This window comes from Prinia subflava, chromosome 1, assembly GCF_021018805.1.
Source record: "Prinia subflava isolate CZ2003 ecotype Zambia chromosome 1, Cam_Psub_1.2, whole genome shotgun sequence".
Taxonomy (NCBI): domain Eukaryota; kingdom Metazoa; phylum Chordata; class Aves; order Passeriformes; family Cisticolidae; genus Prinia; species Prinia subflava.
In genome coordinates, this window is record NC_086247.1 from 117,204,591 (window position 1) to 117,221,723 (window position 17,133).

A 17,133-nucleotide genomic window follows, 5' to 3' on the forward strand; every position below is an offset into this window, starting at 1 on the left:
TTACTAAAATCTTTATTATTTCTCCATAGGGATATCTGTCTTTATAGTGCTTGAAAGAAAGCAGATGGATTTCTCAGAGTGAAAGGAATTGGTTTATAAACAAGACAAGTTGTTGACCTTGTATATCACTTTACAGAAGTCCGGTGTGAGTGGGAAGAGACAAGGGGGAACAGGAGGAGGAAAGAATGCACTTTTAAATGGTAGAAGGAGATAGAAAATTCTGTAGTTTGGAGAGTTAGAAAACTTTTACAGGCTGAGAAAAATGCAAAGGAGCTAGTAACAATATCTATGTCTTTATTGTGAAGGTAGTGCAGAGAAACAGATAAAGAACTGCAGTGTAGAAATAGCAGAAAGAAAAGGACTATGGATGTAGTAAGAATAGTAAGCCTAACTGGAAATTTATTTCTAAAAATAATCAGTTATTTCAACTAGGTATTGTTCATGCTGGTGCAGAGGATTGCTAAGTCATTCCTATCAGAAACAAGAGCAACAGAAAGTGAGGGACTGGTGCAATACTAGATGCAGGATATTATATTAGAAATTTGACAGCTAGGTCTGAAACAATTCAGCCAGACACAGATAAATAGGTTAAAGAAATAGCGTAACCTCTTTAAGGATGCAATAATCAGTTTAAATGGGGGCAGGGGTAAAGCATTAGGTGGTGTATGAATGCAAATGTAAGACTCCCATGTGATGTAAATCCCTCACCAGACTCCAAGGTTAGGAGCTGGGCAATGTAGAGATCTCAGTGATGTTATTACAGGCAGAAATATCATCTAGAATTTTATTATTATGGTAGAGTATGTCATTGCCCATATACATTGGAAGGCAACTGCTTCTCATAATGACAAGCTATTCTTGGCTGTGACAGGCATTAGAATTCTTTATCAAATAATCATACACTTACCCTACTTTCTGTAGGAAATCTATTACACCTCTATCATACTCAAGTAGGACAAGTTCAAAAACTTCTAGGAACTGCATTTCATAAAGTGGCCTTTATTTTAATGGATATTTTAAATCACATTTTAGTTGCTTGGGGAACAGAGGATCACCTCTGATCCCAGATAGGACTGGAGCTACTAGAGTGGGCCTCCAATCTTTTAAATACAAAAATACACAGTAATTGATGAAAGAACATGGATAATACAAGACAGAACATGGTATGATCACCTGCTGATGGGCAGATCTGGTTAATATTTTACAGATGCTGGGTATCCTAGGAATTCTGGTTACATTTTAATAAGTAAATTTTGTTTCCAACTTTAAGAAGACATACAGTATTGAACAAGATATTTTTTCTTCAGAACATGACTTGTTAAAAAAATAAAAATTAATGCTAAGAGACCAGTAAATATTAAAAATGTATTCTATATGCTATTTATTTGTTAAGTTTACATCTGTTTTTTCTGTCTTAAACTTTTTCAAGGTTTAACTAATTTTACTTAATTTTTTCACTTTGTAGTGTCATACATTAAAGAGATACAGAAAAACGACTGATAAACTAACTCACCCTATCCATTACACATGAAATTTCATTAACTAATGGCTAGGTCAAAAGTCTGAAAAAATTTAAACTAATTTTTCTCAGAAGATCACTTTCCATTAGGGAATTTTAAAATTAAATAATACAGCCAAAAAGTTACACTAAAACAGATGTTAAGAAATGAAGAGGTATAATGTCCCTAAGTATATGGAGTAACACTTTATTCCTAGCAGAGTTTTCTACAGCATGCTCACCAATCTTTACAGTATCATTCTAACTCCTTTGAGTTTCCTCATTAGTGTCTAAAATATAATTCCTCAAGAAAATACCTGCAAATCAGCCTGCTCTTTTTTACCTGGATGTGTCTTGCTCACTGAACTCTTGCAGATATAAATCCATTCTCTCCTGCTTGCCTATAAGCAACTTCCCCTTTCAGTTGTCAGTTCCCTCTTACTCCATTCAGGTGACTAGTTCTTCACAATTTATTCAATGTACAAGCACATTACAAGAAATAAAAGTCATTTTTTTATAGCTGGACTAAATAAATGCATAGGATACTTCTATACCTACTCTATTATATTTATGAAAGCTCTGACATATTAAAGTGAATTAAATATTCATCACTGCCTTACACAGATCTCTTGACTCCTTGATATAAATGAAAACTCCTTCCTTTATTCCAACAGATTTTATGTGCTGAAAGCCCCAAAGAACAGAGACCACAGTGTATTTTAAAACTCTAATTTTATGCAACCACTGAAAGAATTTAATAAACTGCTTGTGGTTTTGTGAAATTGTCAAAAACAAAATTATATCATTCTTGGATGATTCATTATATTATTGCCTTTCATTTTCAGGATTGAGGAAAATGAAAATAATTCATTGAAAAATTATTTTACTTAATGCTGCAAATACATAATTTACAGGTAATTTATCATGTTCCCTGGCTTTCAAGTGTCAAATTTCCAATTTATTGTTGCCCAGCAGAATTTATCCAGCAAAGCTGACACCCAGGGCTTTACTGACTAGCCCTGGGGAAAGACCTACTAGAATTTCCAGAACAACTAAGCCAGCAGAAAGAAAAAGGGAGGACAGAGTACTCTAGCAGTGACTTGTTTTTATCCTTCATGGCCAATGTGACGTCTTTGAGCTGTATTATGTATACATCATGAAGTGGCACAGCTGATTTTTTGTGGGAGGAACATGAACGTAAAGACAGAGCTTCCAGTATTTTCTCTAAAGGTCTTGGCTTACAAATCTCTGCTTTTTGCACTCAGGTGCCTCAGCAGAAGAAAGGGGACGACAAATGAGCACTTGGCTTACTCTGACAAAAAAATTGCATTCTGATTCAAATTTGAATCAAATTTTTATCAGTGATAATTATCTAATTTAAAAAAGTGCTTTTTTTTTTTTTTTTTTTTTTTTTTTTTTTTTTTTTTTTTTTTTTTTTTTGTAGTAAAGCTCCCCAAAAGTCTCATGGCTCTGTTCTGTTCTGTCTCTCTTTCTCTCTGGTCTGGTCCTTCAGACAAGGACACACACCAGCTCACAGACACTGTGTCCTGTGGGCTGCCCCTCTCCCTCATCCTCATCACCATTCCCAGGGCTGCTGAGGGGATGAAACTGCAGCTGATGTGCACATCATACCTGTCTGGAAAAGCGCCTGCCACAAGTGACTGAAATCCACAACACATGGCTGGGCCACTTCCACTGTTAATAATGGGAACTTGCATTTCAGTGAGCGACTCTGTCTTTTGTCACCATTAGTGAACAAAAGGTTAGAAATAAATGTGCCTAAGAGAGTTTATCTAGGGTAAGCCAAACAAAACTGCTTTCTTCTTTTGCCATTTTAAAATAAATTCATTAAGCTTTCCCCTGTGTTTGTTTGGGGTTTCTTTTAAGAAACTTAGTAATATTTCAGTTTTTATTTGACTTTTCCCGCTCCTTGAAAATGTTTTAAATGACACTTGATTGTACCTACCCCCAATCAGCATTGTGCAGATGGAGAAGATCTTTTCAGCATCGGTGTTGGCTGAAACATTTCCAAAGCCAACACTGGTGAGGCTGCTGAGAGTGAAATACAGGGCAGCTATATAGGCACTTCTGATTGATGGACCTCCCAGTGTGTTATTCTCATAATAAGGAGATTCAATTCGTTTTCCCAGCTCATGAAGCCAACCTGCAAAACAAGGCATAAAAAGAGTTACTTTTAAGTAATACTGACACCACGATGAAAACTATGCATTATACTAAAAAACCAGTTCTAGAAACGCCCAAAAATCTACTTAAAAGACATCATATTCTTCACACAATTCCAAGAATAAAAAGAGCGTTAAACTATGGGAATTTATGCAACTCATTAAGTATCGTGTCTCTGGGATATTTATTTTTATGTACGATTTTTTATTATAAGAATTGCATTTCTGCATTGAAATCAAGTGGTTTTGAATTGCATATTACAGGTCTAATTAGATAATTTATAAAATCCATTAAGTCACTAAAAAGAAAAAAAGCTTCACCTAGTAGCACTGCAGCAACAATGCAACATCATTTGATTCTTTCAATTAATTAATGCTTGGAAAGCTTTTTGACATTGTAAGACTAAATCATTATAATAGTAATTACATATTCAGAGCTTTTCACATGTTTCTTTTTACAGTAGAAAAGATTCAAAGCACTAAACATAACTTACAAACTAGAATTAATTTTCGAAACATGCTTCAGTAAGTATTTTCTAAATTGTTCATTTAATCTTTCCTTTCATTTTGATAAACGAGTCTATGTGTGCCAGAGGAAGCAGAATTAGCTACTGCCTCAGATATTTGAAAAAAACAACAAAACAACCCCAAAGCAACAATGTAGGGAAAAAAAAATGCAGCTGGAAAACACAACCTGAATGAATTACATAAACACAATGCTTCACAAAAATCAAGATTGGGGGAAAAAAAGGATAAAAATCTATTTGTGTTCCCAGTTTTGCCTGTTAAACAGCTTGCTTGAGCGACTGGGAATCTTTGTGGGGTATACAGGGAGAACTGCCAAAAGATAATAATCCTGACAGACAGAATTTTATTTTCAGGAAAATTGTTTAGGAGGTCTCCCTTTTGTAAGCTGGGACCTGACAGACTGAATCCCCACCTGAAGATTATTCCTTCTCCAGTCAGCATTTTGATGAACCCAAATATGAGCTGGGGGAAATCTCATTGCACAGAATGTCTGCAAAAAGTAGGTGGTAGATTTAAAGTATCTGCTCCAGGACATCCAATTAAGTTAAGAAAAAACTCTGTAGGAATTTAGCACCTAGAGTAGACCTGCTAAGCCATGGTTGTCCCCATGCTCAGGTCTGTGCTTTCTGGCATGCTGTCCTGCAGAGAAAGCTCAGCCAGAAGGGCTGGGTAATGGCAGAGCAAGGTCTGGCCATGGCCCTGCTGATCCACTCTGTGCAGGACAGGGAATTTCATCAAAAGCATAAATGAAAGCAATCTGCATTGTCATATGATGGCAGTACTGAATAGGATGTTTCACCTTGCCAACTGACAAGAAAGCATATGAAAATGTCCTTGATTTTGCCTGGATAATAATCAAATGGAGCTATTTTATATTTGTGACTCCTAATTATTTAAAATAAAAGTAGACCAAAATGGTGAAAAAAAAAAAAAAAAAAAAAAAAAAAAAAAAAAAAAAAAAAAAAAGAAGAAGAAGCCTAGCTGAGTCAATATCAGTCCTTGGTGCACTACAGTTTTTCTGAGATTACACTAAATTTCGCCAACAATAGCATGGTCCTTTTTATGGCTGATTTAATTCCTATATTTCTATAGTTGGGGAGGTAATCACAAACATTAAAGAACACAGAATAAAAACCCAAGAAAATCTCTCTGGCAGAGAGGAGACAAAGATAAAAAAGATCTATCTAAACCTAATGTAAAGTAATACAATCATAAAGTTCAAGATCAGCTCAAGATTGTTTCAGCTGCAAAACTGAAACAATTTATTTTAAGGAACTGTAACTGATACGCCTTTTAGGAGAAAATCTCCTGCCTTGGAGTGTTCTAAAAGCCACTGAGTCTCAGCCTGTGTATTTCCATTTTCCTCACTTTTCATGCATTTCCAGTGCTATCCAGGAAAGGTGGTTGATTGCATTCTTTAACTGAGAGATATATGTGAATTGGTTTCTCCTTTGCAACTTGCTTTATGTCTAAGGTTTTCAACCAACCCCACTGAAACATCATTGCTCCTAAAGGATTCATACAGCTAGTAAAAGTAAGGTGCAAAAATAGGGGTCTACACTGCATCAATCACTAGAAGTCTACAATATTTCTACAAAAATTACCAAAATACCAATGTAATCATTTTACAATTCCTAGCAAACACTTCAGGCCAAGATACTGGTATTTGAGATGAGTTTAGTATTCAGTGTCTAGTTCTGTGGTATAACTGAAGGTCAGACAAATCATCCCCTCAGGATACATAGTTTATCACTGATCTTAAACAGTAGCAGTGAACAACGATTAGCAATCCTTAATGATTGCTAAAATATTGCCCACAATGTAAAGAACAGCTGTGAAGTAAATTTATTGAAAGATTTAGACTCAGAAGAGAAAATGTTTGTCTGAAAGGGAAAACCCCAAAAATAAATTCCTCTGACTTGTAGATAAGACCATGTTTACAGCTTCTCATTTCTATTTTGGCTGGCAGAGATTATCCTAATCAGGAATTTAAAAAAAATATATATAAAGTGGTGTTTCAGTCAGAGTTTATAAAATGCTGCAATATCTTCCAGATCAACTGTACTTCTCATATTTGTTGATAGCACTGCATTTTTTTTTTCTCAGTTTCAGGGTGGAGGCAAGCTATAGTTAGCTGTAAATACTTTCATCAGCCAATGGAAATAGTCATGAGGCAGCAGCACTGACTGATGCCTTTTCCTTTTCAGTTCCTGTAGGTAACAATTCTCAGCAGATTCTCTGGCAAGCCTGAGTAATTAATTTCTGCCCTCAGGGAAGAAGGGAAAAATAAATATACCTTGAAGTCAGAAGGAGCTTCCTAGAATTTAGCATTATGAATCTTGTCTGGTTCAGAATTAACATTGTCTTGGTACAGCTCTCCGACTTTGAAAACATTTGAAAATGCCAATTAGCATAATTAAGAGGAAGGCCTTTCAAAGGGAAAAAGAGCACTTAAGTAATCTAGTCCCATTGGAAAAGTCAATAGGAATTGGATATCTAGCTCCATTAGGCTACTTTGAAAATTGCTGTAAGAATCTGTATTGAGTTTCATTTACTTATATCTGGGAAATTCTCAAGTATCAGCAGAAGTCTTAAAACCATTTAAACTTCCATAGATGACATACTTTTTAACTGGATGTAAACCACATTACTTCATTTACTAGACATCCAGAAAATCAGTCCTTCCCCTGGCTCAGTGCTTTCTCTGCATCGAGTATATACAATATTCCCTATAAATTGTAGCTTCATTCTATACTACTATTAGATTTTCCTATTATGCCAAACACTTAACATACCAAAATATTGTTTACTACTTCAAAAACATACAAATTAGATGCATTTTCAAATGCATTAATTAATTATAGCATTTATGTTAAAAATAAAACAAACATTTTGTTTTCCAGTTAAAAAAAGGACCAAAATTCTCAGTTTATTCTGCACTACAGTGTCAGGAAGAGTAAAGAGGTGTGGATAAAGAGTGCCTCTTAGAGCATACCTGAATGTCTGAAAGCCATAGCAGTGATGATGCTAAAAGAGAAAAGGATGACAAAGGCTGACCTTCTCTCAGCTATGAATCCACATCAAATTTAGGGACTTCAAGTATTCCTGGGGGAAATGTGAAAGTACTAAACCCTATCTGCTCTCACATAATCACTTTTTTTAATGTTTAAATGGTATTTAAGCCTCATTCAGGGCTAGACCGTACTTGGCCCTTTCATGCTAGTGAGGAGTGAGAGTAAGCAGAACTATGCTGATAGTAAAGAAACAGAATATGCAGTGAGAAATGGTGGAGTCAACTAAAGGACACTGAGGATTGTCTTTAGTGAGGATTACCACTGGAGAGTATGTCTGAGGCTGAGTTTTGTTTTTCTGGCTCCACTGGAAAGAAATAATAATAGAAAAATGTCCTGACCTGGAGAACACGCAACCTTCTGCTATAAATAGATTATAAGTTTCAGCACAGAAGTCGCTAGCTTATGACTGCTAATGTGTGTTGCAGTGAACAGTTTAGGGTCATTAAGGAGAAGATGAAAACTATACAAGAGAAATGAGATCCTTCATCACAGGAATGAACTTTTAGATTAAAATCACAGTGTAGCCTGAGAGCTGTGTTGGTTCGCACTTCAGTAGTCCCTGATCACTGCTGATAGCTCCTAATTTCAGACCTAGAGCCAGGCAGCCAGGAGCTGTAGGTTTGCACAGCAAAGCACATCACCCTTCCATCACATAGCATCACTCTCTGATCTGCAAATAAACATCTCATATTTCCATTTTAGATGGGGGAAAATTGTTCCAAGTTTCTATCGATCTCAATGAACCAAGATTTTCAGTTGTATCCATCTCTGTGTTTCCTTGTATTAACCTCCACAAAATAAACCTTAAGGCAAAACCGTTGCAAAGAGAGAGTAAGTAGGAAAATTACTTTCTTTTCAGGTAAAAGCACTTGTGATTAGTTTCTGTGATTTTAGATATCCAAATCACTTCCCTCAACTGTCTGTGTGGCTTGTTCTGAATATATCATAGTTAAAGTTCATTTGAGGAGGGGAGGCCAGAGCCAGTATTATATTTGAGATCATTATAGCAGCATAATGAATACATTTTACTATATCAAACCATAATTTCCATTCATTAGACAATTAAAACATTTGCTTCTAAGATTGCTTCCAAAGAATTTTTCAGTTACTTTGTAGATGTTGCTGACTGATACAATACATTTAGAATTGAAAGGTGTATGAGAAGATGAAATCATTTTGCTTCTTGTGTGTGTGACTGCATTATTGAATAATCATTGCCTCTGTTCTTATGGTGTTTACTCAGGTTCTTTACAAGAGCTTCAAAGCCTTTTTTATCCCTGTCTAGCCAAAAAGGTTTCGTCTTGTGCAACTTTTCCCTGCTAAAACATTTGTTCTTTTCCCCCAGACTACTAACAAACCAAACAGAACCATTCCCCCTATTTCACCCTGTGGAATATTGCTGTTCCTCTTTCATTGTCACAAAACCTGATCATTTGTTTACAGGTTTGATATATGTTAGAGCTTTGCCTGTCATGTTGTGGGAGGTTCCCAGGTACCAGAGCAGATGGTTTTAGGGTTAAACAACCCCAAAGGTGAGAAGGGCAATCATAACTTTAACCACTGCTTCTGGAGGACAGTAAATGTGCCAGATCTTATTGGACTAGGTCAATAAGTAGAACAGGAATCAAATTAGGGGAAAAAAAATAGGTACTAACCTCCCCCCACCCCCCAAAAAAAACACCCCAAAAAACCCCCCAAAAACACAAGACACAGTGCTGAACATCTGACACAGTTGCAGGTTCTAAGTGTGAAAACACAGCTGCAGCACATGAGCTCAAATGGCAGAATTGCACACTAGTAAAATACAGGAATTTATGCTCTTTTCAAAATGAAGATAATAAAATAGCGTTATCTGAGTAAGAGGAAACCAGAGGTGTATCTATATGATATGTACAAGGTACAGAGGAACAGCTCTGGCCAAGAAGCTTATATTTGAAGAAAATTAGCTGGTATTCAAGATAAGTAAAAGTTAATTAAGAATGTATGAAATTTAAACTAGAATGATTTTGATATTAATATAACAGACATAACTGTAATGGCTGCAGGACAATCACAAATAATTAGCATTAATCTAGTTCCCTTGATCTTTTTTTCTGCTAATACACTTTCTTGCAAAGAGTGGACATTTAAAATAAGAAAGAAATATGATAAAAACAGTAACATATTTCTCAAGCACTGAGACATCTTAAAAATGTTAAAGTATCAAAATAATTTATTCAAAATACATCTTCTTTTTAGCTTTGTAAAATATAGTCTTTCCCAGAGTATATTCTTTATTATGATTAATTTAATTTTTTTTTCTTTAAACAAGAAAGTCATAATTTGGATATGAATGAGACTGGTGGTGTCACAGGAGTAAAGGAACACCTACTGTACTATTCAAATTTTGTGGAGGGAAATTTTTGCCATGACATGGAAAACAAACAGGTTTAACTTTGGCTATATGAAACATGGTTTTTTCTCAAGTGCCTGTGAATGAAGCCCTGTGGTAGAGGACTCAGGGCTGCCCTGTGTGACCCCGGGAGCAGAGCCCAGACGCCAGCTGTGCTGACTGGGAACTGCCATGCATGCAGCAAGGATGGGGATTAGTGCTTTGGATCTATGCAAGGCAGGGGTGCCTGTCTCCACAGAGCATAGCATTGCCTTTCTCTTACCTTTAAAACCCACTATCTGTATACCTTTAAATCTAATTTATGTCCATTTTAGTATTTCACCCATTTTTCTATGTTATGTCATGATCCCTGATAACTTTCTGGTGCATTGGTTGCATTGACTAACCCAGTCAATGAAAATTAACATTAACCTATGTTAAATTTATACAAGCAGATTAAACTTAACCTCTGGTTGAGTAGATTTTCAAGTGCCAAAATGTGAGACGTGGATATTACCTTGATGGAAACTACACAAGATTTTCTACAGACATATATAAAAGTTTATATACATTTACTTGATGAGTGTGCACATTACAGACAATAAGAAAAAAAAGCAAACACCTCAAAACCCCTTTGTCATATATAAGATATAACTCTTTGGGTTAGAGCATTTTTAGATACAAGCTTAACCTCTGTCAGGTCTACCAAAAGTTAATTTCATTTGAAAAGTGAATTCTTTTATAAGGCTAACCAATACTCTGTAAATAAATTGGCTGCTGTATTTCTAATTGAATGTACACTTAGAAGGTAGCATAAAAGAAATTGCACCTTGCAAAGCTTTAACTCACCTAACTTGACAAAGTCATAACAAGATATTGACCCATTGTTCTCACTGAAAATGAAGATTTCGTGGTGAAATACTCAATGAACTAAGTAGCTTAAGCAGGAAGAGCACCTCAATCACAGAATTAAACAAGAAAAAAAATCTAATATCTAATTGCAATGTTCCTTATAACAAGAAAAACACAGCTGAGCTCACAGAACTGCTGAAAACCTGAAAATTTGGCCTTAATTATCTGAAAAAACCCCTCTAAATTGCGAGTATCACTACTTAGAATAAAAAAGTAGCATTTTTCTTTTCTCATGGTAAAATTGATGCCACCTTCAAGATATGGAGAAAACTTCCTTGTAGGAAGTAATATCTTTTCATCACCAAGGCGTGGTCTGTTAAATACTTTACATTTTCATTTTGGGAAGCCATAAGTGCAAGGAGATATAGTTTTTATGGGAAGCTTGCAATCCACCCTAGTGAAGGCACCATAAGAATTATAATACAATTTCCAAAGCTTCTGGTTGATCACTCCTGGGCACCTTCATGGCTAAAAAATAGTAGAGCAAAAGGCCTGATATTAAATATTTGCAATTACAGCATTTTATTAGAAGACAGTGTTAGAAAGCTATATTTTAAAATATTTAGTTAGCAACAAGTTAGAACAGTCTGGAGTTGGGCATATCTTCCACCTAATGCAAAATGCTGCATAAACACTCTAAAAAACACAGTGTACACGAATTACCAGCTTCACACATTTCAATCCCTGCACATTTCTAGCCAGGATCTAACTATAGTTGATGCATTAAATCTTAAAATTTCTAGATTATGTCCTATCTTCTTTTGTCTGTAAAACAAAGTTTTGCACTTTTACTTTCTCCCCTACTGTGAGAAATCCGTGAGGAACAGCCCAGGTAAAGTTTCACAGTCAGAGCCCTAGATGCTTCTTAAAGGTGGTAGATAACTCTGTCTACTGGAAAGACAGTATTTTGTGGAAAAATATTGTCTTTCCAGAGAAGTTACTTCATGCCTACAAGTAGAGTTTATTCTGATGAAAGAAGAAAGAATAGAGTGGTATGGGGGGGACATATCTGTTTGGGCAGAGCTTCAAGACAGCCTCCAAAAAACCAGCTAATGCTCTGCAGGAGCACAGAGGTTATCCCTTCCATAAGGCTCTGGGTGAGTTGTCCCTCTCACCCCTGTGCTGCATTTCTGCTTTGCTGCCTCATAAGGCTGCAGATTGCATTTTTGAGACATGCAACTGGCATTCTGTGGATGGCTAAACAAACGAGACAGATCTGTTCCTCATATTTATGAGGAAGCCTCCAATATCCCTCTGTACCAGTCTCACAGGGTAATGTAATAAAGAGCCCCCTTACAGTAGAGATACATTAATTCCAAGGTAGACACCTGTCTATATTACATATAAGAGCTATGTATAAGGATTTTAACAGCTGACTCAGCAGACCTGCAAGGAACTCATTCCTCTTGATATTTTGAATAGTTCTCTAAACATTCAGACTTACTGTTGCAAAGAAGCTCCAGCATACACGGTCAGTGCACCTGCATTCCTGCAGAACTAGGTCATAAGTTCTTTCAGCCTCATTTATCAAAGAGTCAGTAAACTTGGAAAAGGAATGTTCTTGAAAATCTACTCTGTGATAAGCTAGTGCCTCTCTTCTCAACAGTAATTTGTCAGATAACCATCTGACATATGTATATGTGGGAGATTTAAATCCCTCTTGCTTTTGCAAGTCAGCAGTTTACTCTCCCTTCACCACACCATTAAATCACAGAATCAGCTAGATTGGAAAAGACCTTGGAGATCATCAGGTCCAAAGAAAGGACAAGATGGGGGAAATTTTCAATATCAACTTTTTGTGACAGTAGCAGACAATACTTGCAAAATACTTAATACAGCTAACTATTTTTGGTAAAATTTTCAGTTTTACTGGGAATAGTTTACAAACAGCTCTAATGGCATTAAAATATTTTGAGTGAAGAAAAACACCTTTCCATTTTTTTTTAATTATCTTGTTTGTTCTCCCCAGTATATTTTCCTAGGGTTCTTACACTTAAAAAATTAGTAGCATGAGTAAATTAACTACTTTTTTGTAATATAGTATAATGTTAATTTAATTTTTAGATTACAGGTAAAACATACAAATCTAAATGTATAGGTAATTTGAGAAGTAAAATTGTGAGGCTATAATCAGAAGTATATAAATCATGTGCATATCATCTTCTTTAAGGAAATGTTCACAATGTCACTACAGAGTTTCAGTATTTAACATTAGTACTCCTTAGGCAAACTGGCTGTTACTGTCCTTTTCCAGGTTATTAAATGCTTTGCAGCCAAGTTTGGAATTAGACACATTTGTGCTGGTGGTCCATTCAGTGCAAAGAGCAGATCCATCCATGCCCTCTTTGCTTGCCTGTGCCCCATCAGTCTGTACCCATCTGTCAGAGCTTTTCTTATCTTATATTTAGACTGTAATATCCTCTTGGGCAAGAGTAGCCTTTTTATCCTGTGTTAATTCAGCAATGGAGGCAAGGCTCTTGACCCCTAAGTAGCATCCCAGGTGTTCCTGCAATAAAATTTATGGTAGTGAGTGGGTTTTTTTACCGTGTCAGCTAAAGAGTTAGAAACCTGTTTTGCAGCTTTATGTGTTTGGAGTCCAAGTCATGCCAAAAAGATTTTGAGCTACTGCAGGCAGGCTATTCCTCTCTTTTTAAAGAAATAAACACTCCCTTCCATGAGCAATACTTTAAAATGAAACCTTTATTATCAAAATAGGCCAAAGTCTCCCCCAAAGCAATGCCTTCCAGAATGTAAGTTTTAAGGTTGTTAGCAAAACTTTGTGACTAAATGTGTGCAGCATGGCACAGATGGTAAATTAATCTCACCTCTATCCTCCTGTTCTCACCTGCTCGAGTTTCACTATCAGAGAAATAGAGAATAAAGTCTTTCAGTTCTTATGACAGTTTCTCAATCCTAAGAGTTAGTATAGTAAAGTTCTGACCCAGAATCTGCAAATAAATTATCATGGAGGCAGTGACAATGGTAATCAATATCTTAAAATTTTTTAAAAAGTATTTTATATTTGCAAGGGCAAGATATCAAGTGGACTATATTTTTAGAAAAGCAGTGCAATATGCTACACATATTTTATATTTTCATTCTGTCTAACTGCCAGCAGTCTGCAAGAGTAGAGCTATTTCCTCCCAGACTCTGCTTTTTAAATCTGAGTCATGCAAGTGGTCCCTGACAGGTGTCCCTTCCCCTCTCCTGCCATCTTCCTCACTCCAGAAATTGAGGCAGCTTTCAGCACCTACTACCTGCTCAAACGCAGTATCCCAACTTGGCAAAACAGGGGCTGAAGCCTCAGCACAGAAACTGTTTCCTTTTGTAGGTCTAACTGCAAATGAAAGGTTAAATGCAGAATTGCAGTAAAACCATGCTGATTTCCACCTGACTGGCCTGTATTATCACACAGGAGATGATAATGACACGATGGAGTTCAGTTTGTGTCAGCGGAGACTGCTACAGCCTACATGACATCCATTTCTCCTTGTCTTCTATATGGACAACACCCATGCTGGTTAGATAAGAGCTGGGTGTGTTAACCCTCTCTACAGTCTTCTCCTTGCTTGCTCCATCGATTTTATAGCATTGTCTGAATATTCTCCTCTGTGCTCTTAAGGAGCCACTGTGTTGTACAGGGAGCTGTATGATAAATGGTATTAGCACTTTATTTGCTCTTGCTTTGTCTTAGTTCTTATTCCTTGATTCTACAACATTAACAACATTTTTCAATTTTTTTTTATTATGTGTCACTTGACTCAAGGAAATTTAGATCCAAACATATTTGGCTTTTGTTAAGGGGAGATCAATGACAGGGGATATTTTACTCTAGATTATATCTAAAGATAAAAAAAAACCCCAAGAATATGCAGTGTAATAAAGGTTTGATGTAAAGAGAAAAAAGTAAGGAGGAAAGCTGATATCTTAATGGAAAAGCACACTACTAAGTTTTAAAGTTGATGCAGTTCTGATATAATACATTTATGTCTGCAGACATGACAGGTCTTTCTGAGGAATGTGACATAAGGGAATCCTAAGCATTAGCATTTTCATATCCAGCTCTCTTAAACCTGACAATCAAAAACAATTTAAAATAATTAGGTATAATTACTTTTACAGAATGTGGCTTGTGTAAAACTTTATATGCTGCAGAATTCATTGACATATTCTCACAGATTCATACTGGCTTCTTTGGCCGAAGGTAGTTAGTAGGTAACTCTAAGCACTGTCACCTGAAAGTACAAAAGGAACAGAAATATTTTCCAGGGCATAGGAAAATGGAAGAGAGACGGGAAAGAAAAGACTTGAATAATTTCTTCATTTCTGTACAGAAACAGTTTTCTATTCTGGCTGCAGAAAACCCTTCTTTTATCAAGCACCTGCTCTGATAAAGGGCAGAGAAAAAAGGATAAATAAATAGAAAATAGGAATATATATGCAAAGGACATTTCTAGATTAAAAATTTAAGGCATACTTATCCTACAAAAGAATAGAAAAGCTATTTAAGTCATTATGGGATGTCTTTGGAAGGCATTCTAGCATCCTAGGAGCTCTACCTATGTGATGGGGCTGAGAGGCAGTCCAATCACCTATTGAAGCAGCTGCTGGAAAGATTTCAAAATACATAGCAAAGGCTTCCTGGGTTTAAACTGGATTGAGAAGTTATAGTCTTTTAAAGCCATGAGCTTTAAAACAGAAGTAGAAATTTCTAAGAAGTCCTAACAGAACTTCCTGTTACACCAATATGTAAAAGACACTAATGTTTTAGCAAACTGTACAAAGCTCTCAGAGGAGGGTAGTGTAACCCTAGAACAGGGTACCCAATCAAGGTTTTCAGGACTTGGATGGAGCAAGTTGTATTTGACCTGATTTACTGCATGGGATAGTCCTGCTTCAACTATCTGGTTTAAATAAACCCCAGAGTCTCTCTGCAGCCAAGAGTTTACAGTTCTAAGTACAGCAGTCAAGGGTTAAAGACTCTGATGTAACTTCAAATTGAACAGAGCTTCTGTGCACAATATTTTCAACTTGCAATGAATTATACTCTGCTGTTCCCATTACAGAAGTTGTGTAGAAATATTCTGGCATTGTTTTACCTCTTGGGATTATGCCCTCTTCTGGGATGTTTACTAGGTAGATTTTCCCCCTGTGTGTGGCACAGAAAATTTCTATCATGGTTGCAAAAATTGGTCCAGATACAGCTTTTCCACTGAGGTAAAAACTGCTTTGTAGAATTAATAAATGATACCTAGGTAATCTGTGGTTCAATGCAACAGGACATTTTGTCACATCTCAGGGGCTTTGTCCGCATGCCAGATTTTTACCTTTGACTTTAAAACTGTCCAAAATTTTTTTACTAGTCACAAAATCTTGGAAATGCATTAATAATGAGGTAAAAAAATTCACACTCCATTTAATAAACTACTTTCATGCCTTTTTTTTTTTTTTTCTGGGCTTCAAATCCAATAAGGTATCTCAGTCCTGTGGTATTTGGGTGATTGCTTAAAATGGTTCAATCAGAAGGCAAAGTACGATGTGTAAAGGAAAATACAGTTTAATCAAGGAACTGAGCCTGTAGGAAAGAACAGCAGGGAAGACTTACTAAGGCCCAGAGCAGCTAAAGTACAAATTGATGTTAATCTAAATGCAGAAGGAATGTTTCAGCTCAGCTCAGTAAATGATATTTTAGTTTCACATGCCTGGACATCAAAAACACTGGTTTGGGTTTACAAATAGAAAATTGAATAATTTCCACAAACTTAATTTCTATGAATATTTTAAAATATAAATTTATATTTCAAATTCTGACAAGGTCTAGTATACACTGCTCTGAAATGAGGGATTTTAATACAGAAAACCTGTTGTAGAAAGTACATTGATATATGGTTTGTATTTATTTATGTAATATGTATTGAACATACAGAACAGGCAAAACAGCAGGGCCAGGGTTTCAGATGAGCCTTTCCAAGACCTTAATTTGTAAGTATAGGTCTTTACCATGTGCAGAAAGGTTTCCACACATACTTCCCACATATGGTCTGGTGATAACAGTTTTGCACATAAAACTCCCTTTCAGCAGTTAAATTTCTCTGTGTCCATTCTAACAGACTGACAGACACAGAAAATACTATGTGCCTCTGCTTTTATTGTACTAAAAATAATGAATAACTATGTTTATTTGCAAACAGGATTTCTTCAAAAGCCAGATGAACTTCCTCTCATTTCTACCTCATTCAAAAGTCTAACCTAATTAAAAAAGGTTTTCTTTCATTACCTTTCACACCACGAGCTTCTCCAAGTTTGGCCTCATATATAGTATTTTACGTCTGAATTATTTTCATCATTCAGATAAAATATCCAGCAGACTCTAAATAAAGATTTTTTGATTGTTTTGAAGTACATAGTACATTATGTCTAATTTTAATGATTTTATGTATATTTGTTTTAACAAGGCTAGGTATTGTGAACCTCAAACAATTCATGGAAAATTTACACATTATGTGTACAATAAAATCATTACTTTCACAGAAGAGTAAAACTTTTAAGGACAAAAAAAAGGCAGTA

At 35.9% G+C, this 17,133-nt stretch overlaps 1 protein-coding gene across 1 annotated transcript in view; it reads right to left on the bottom strand.

The window, feature by feature from the left end:
* The window catches only part of KCNH8 (potassium voltage-gated channel subfamily H member 8), a 186,389-nt gene that overhangs the window by 40,270 nt on the left and 128,986 nt on the right, over window positions 1-17,133 (bottom strand). The window contains exon 8 of the mRNA XM_063409196.1: window positions 3,465-3,662. Within this exon, the coding sequence (XP_063265266.1) occupies window positions 3,465-3,662 (198 nt within the window). The remainder of the gene's footprint in view (window positions 1-3,464; window positions 3,663-17,133) is intronic.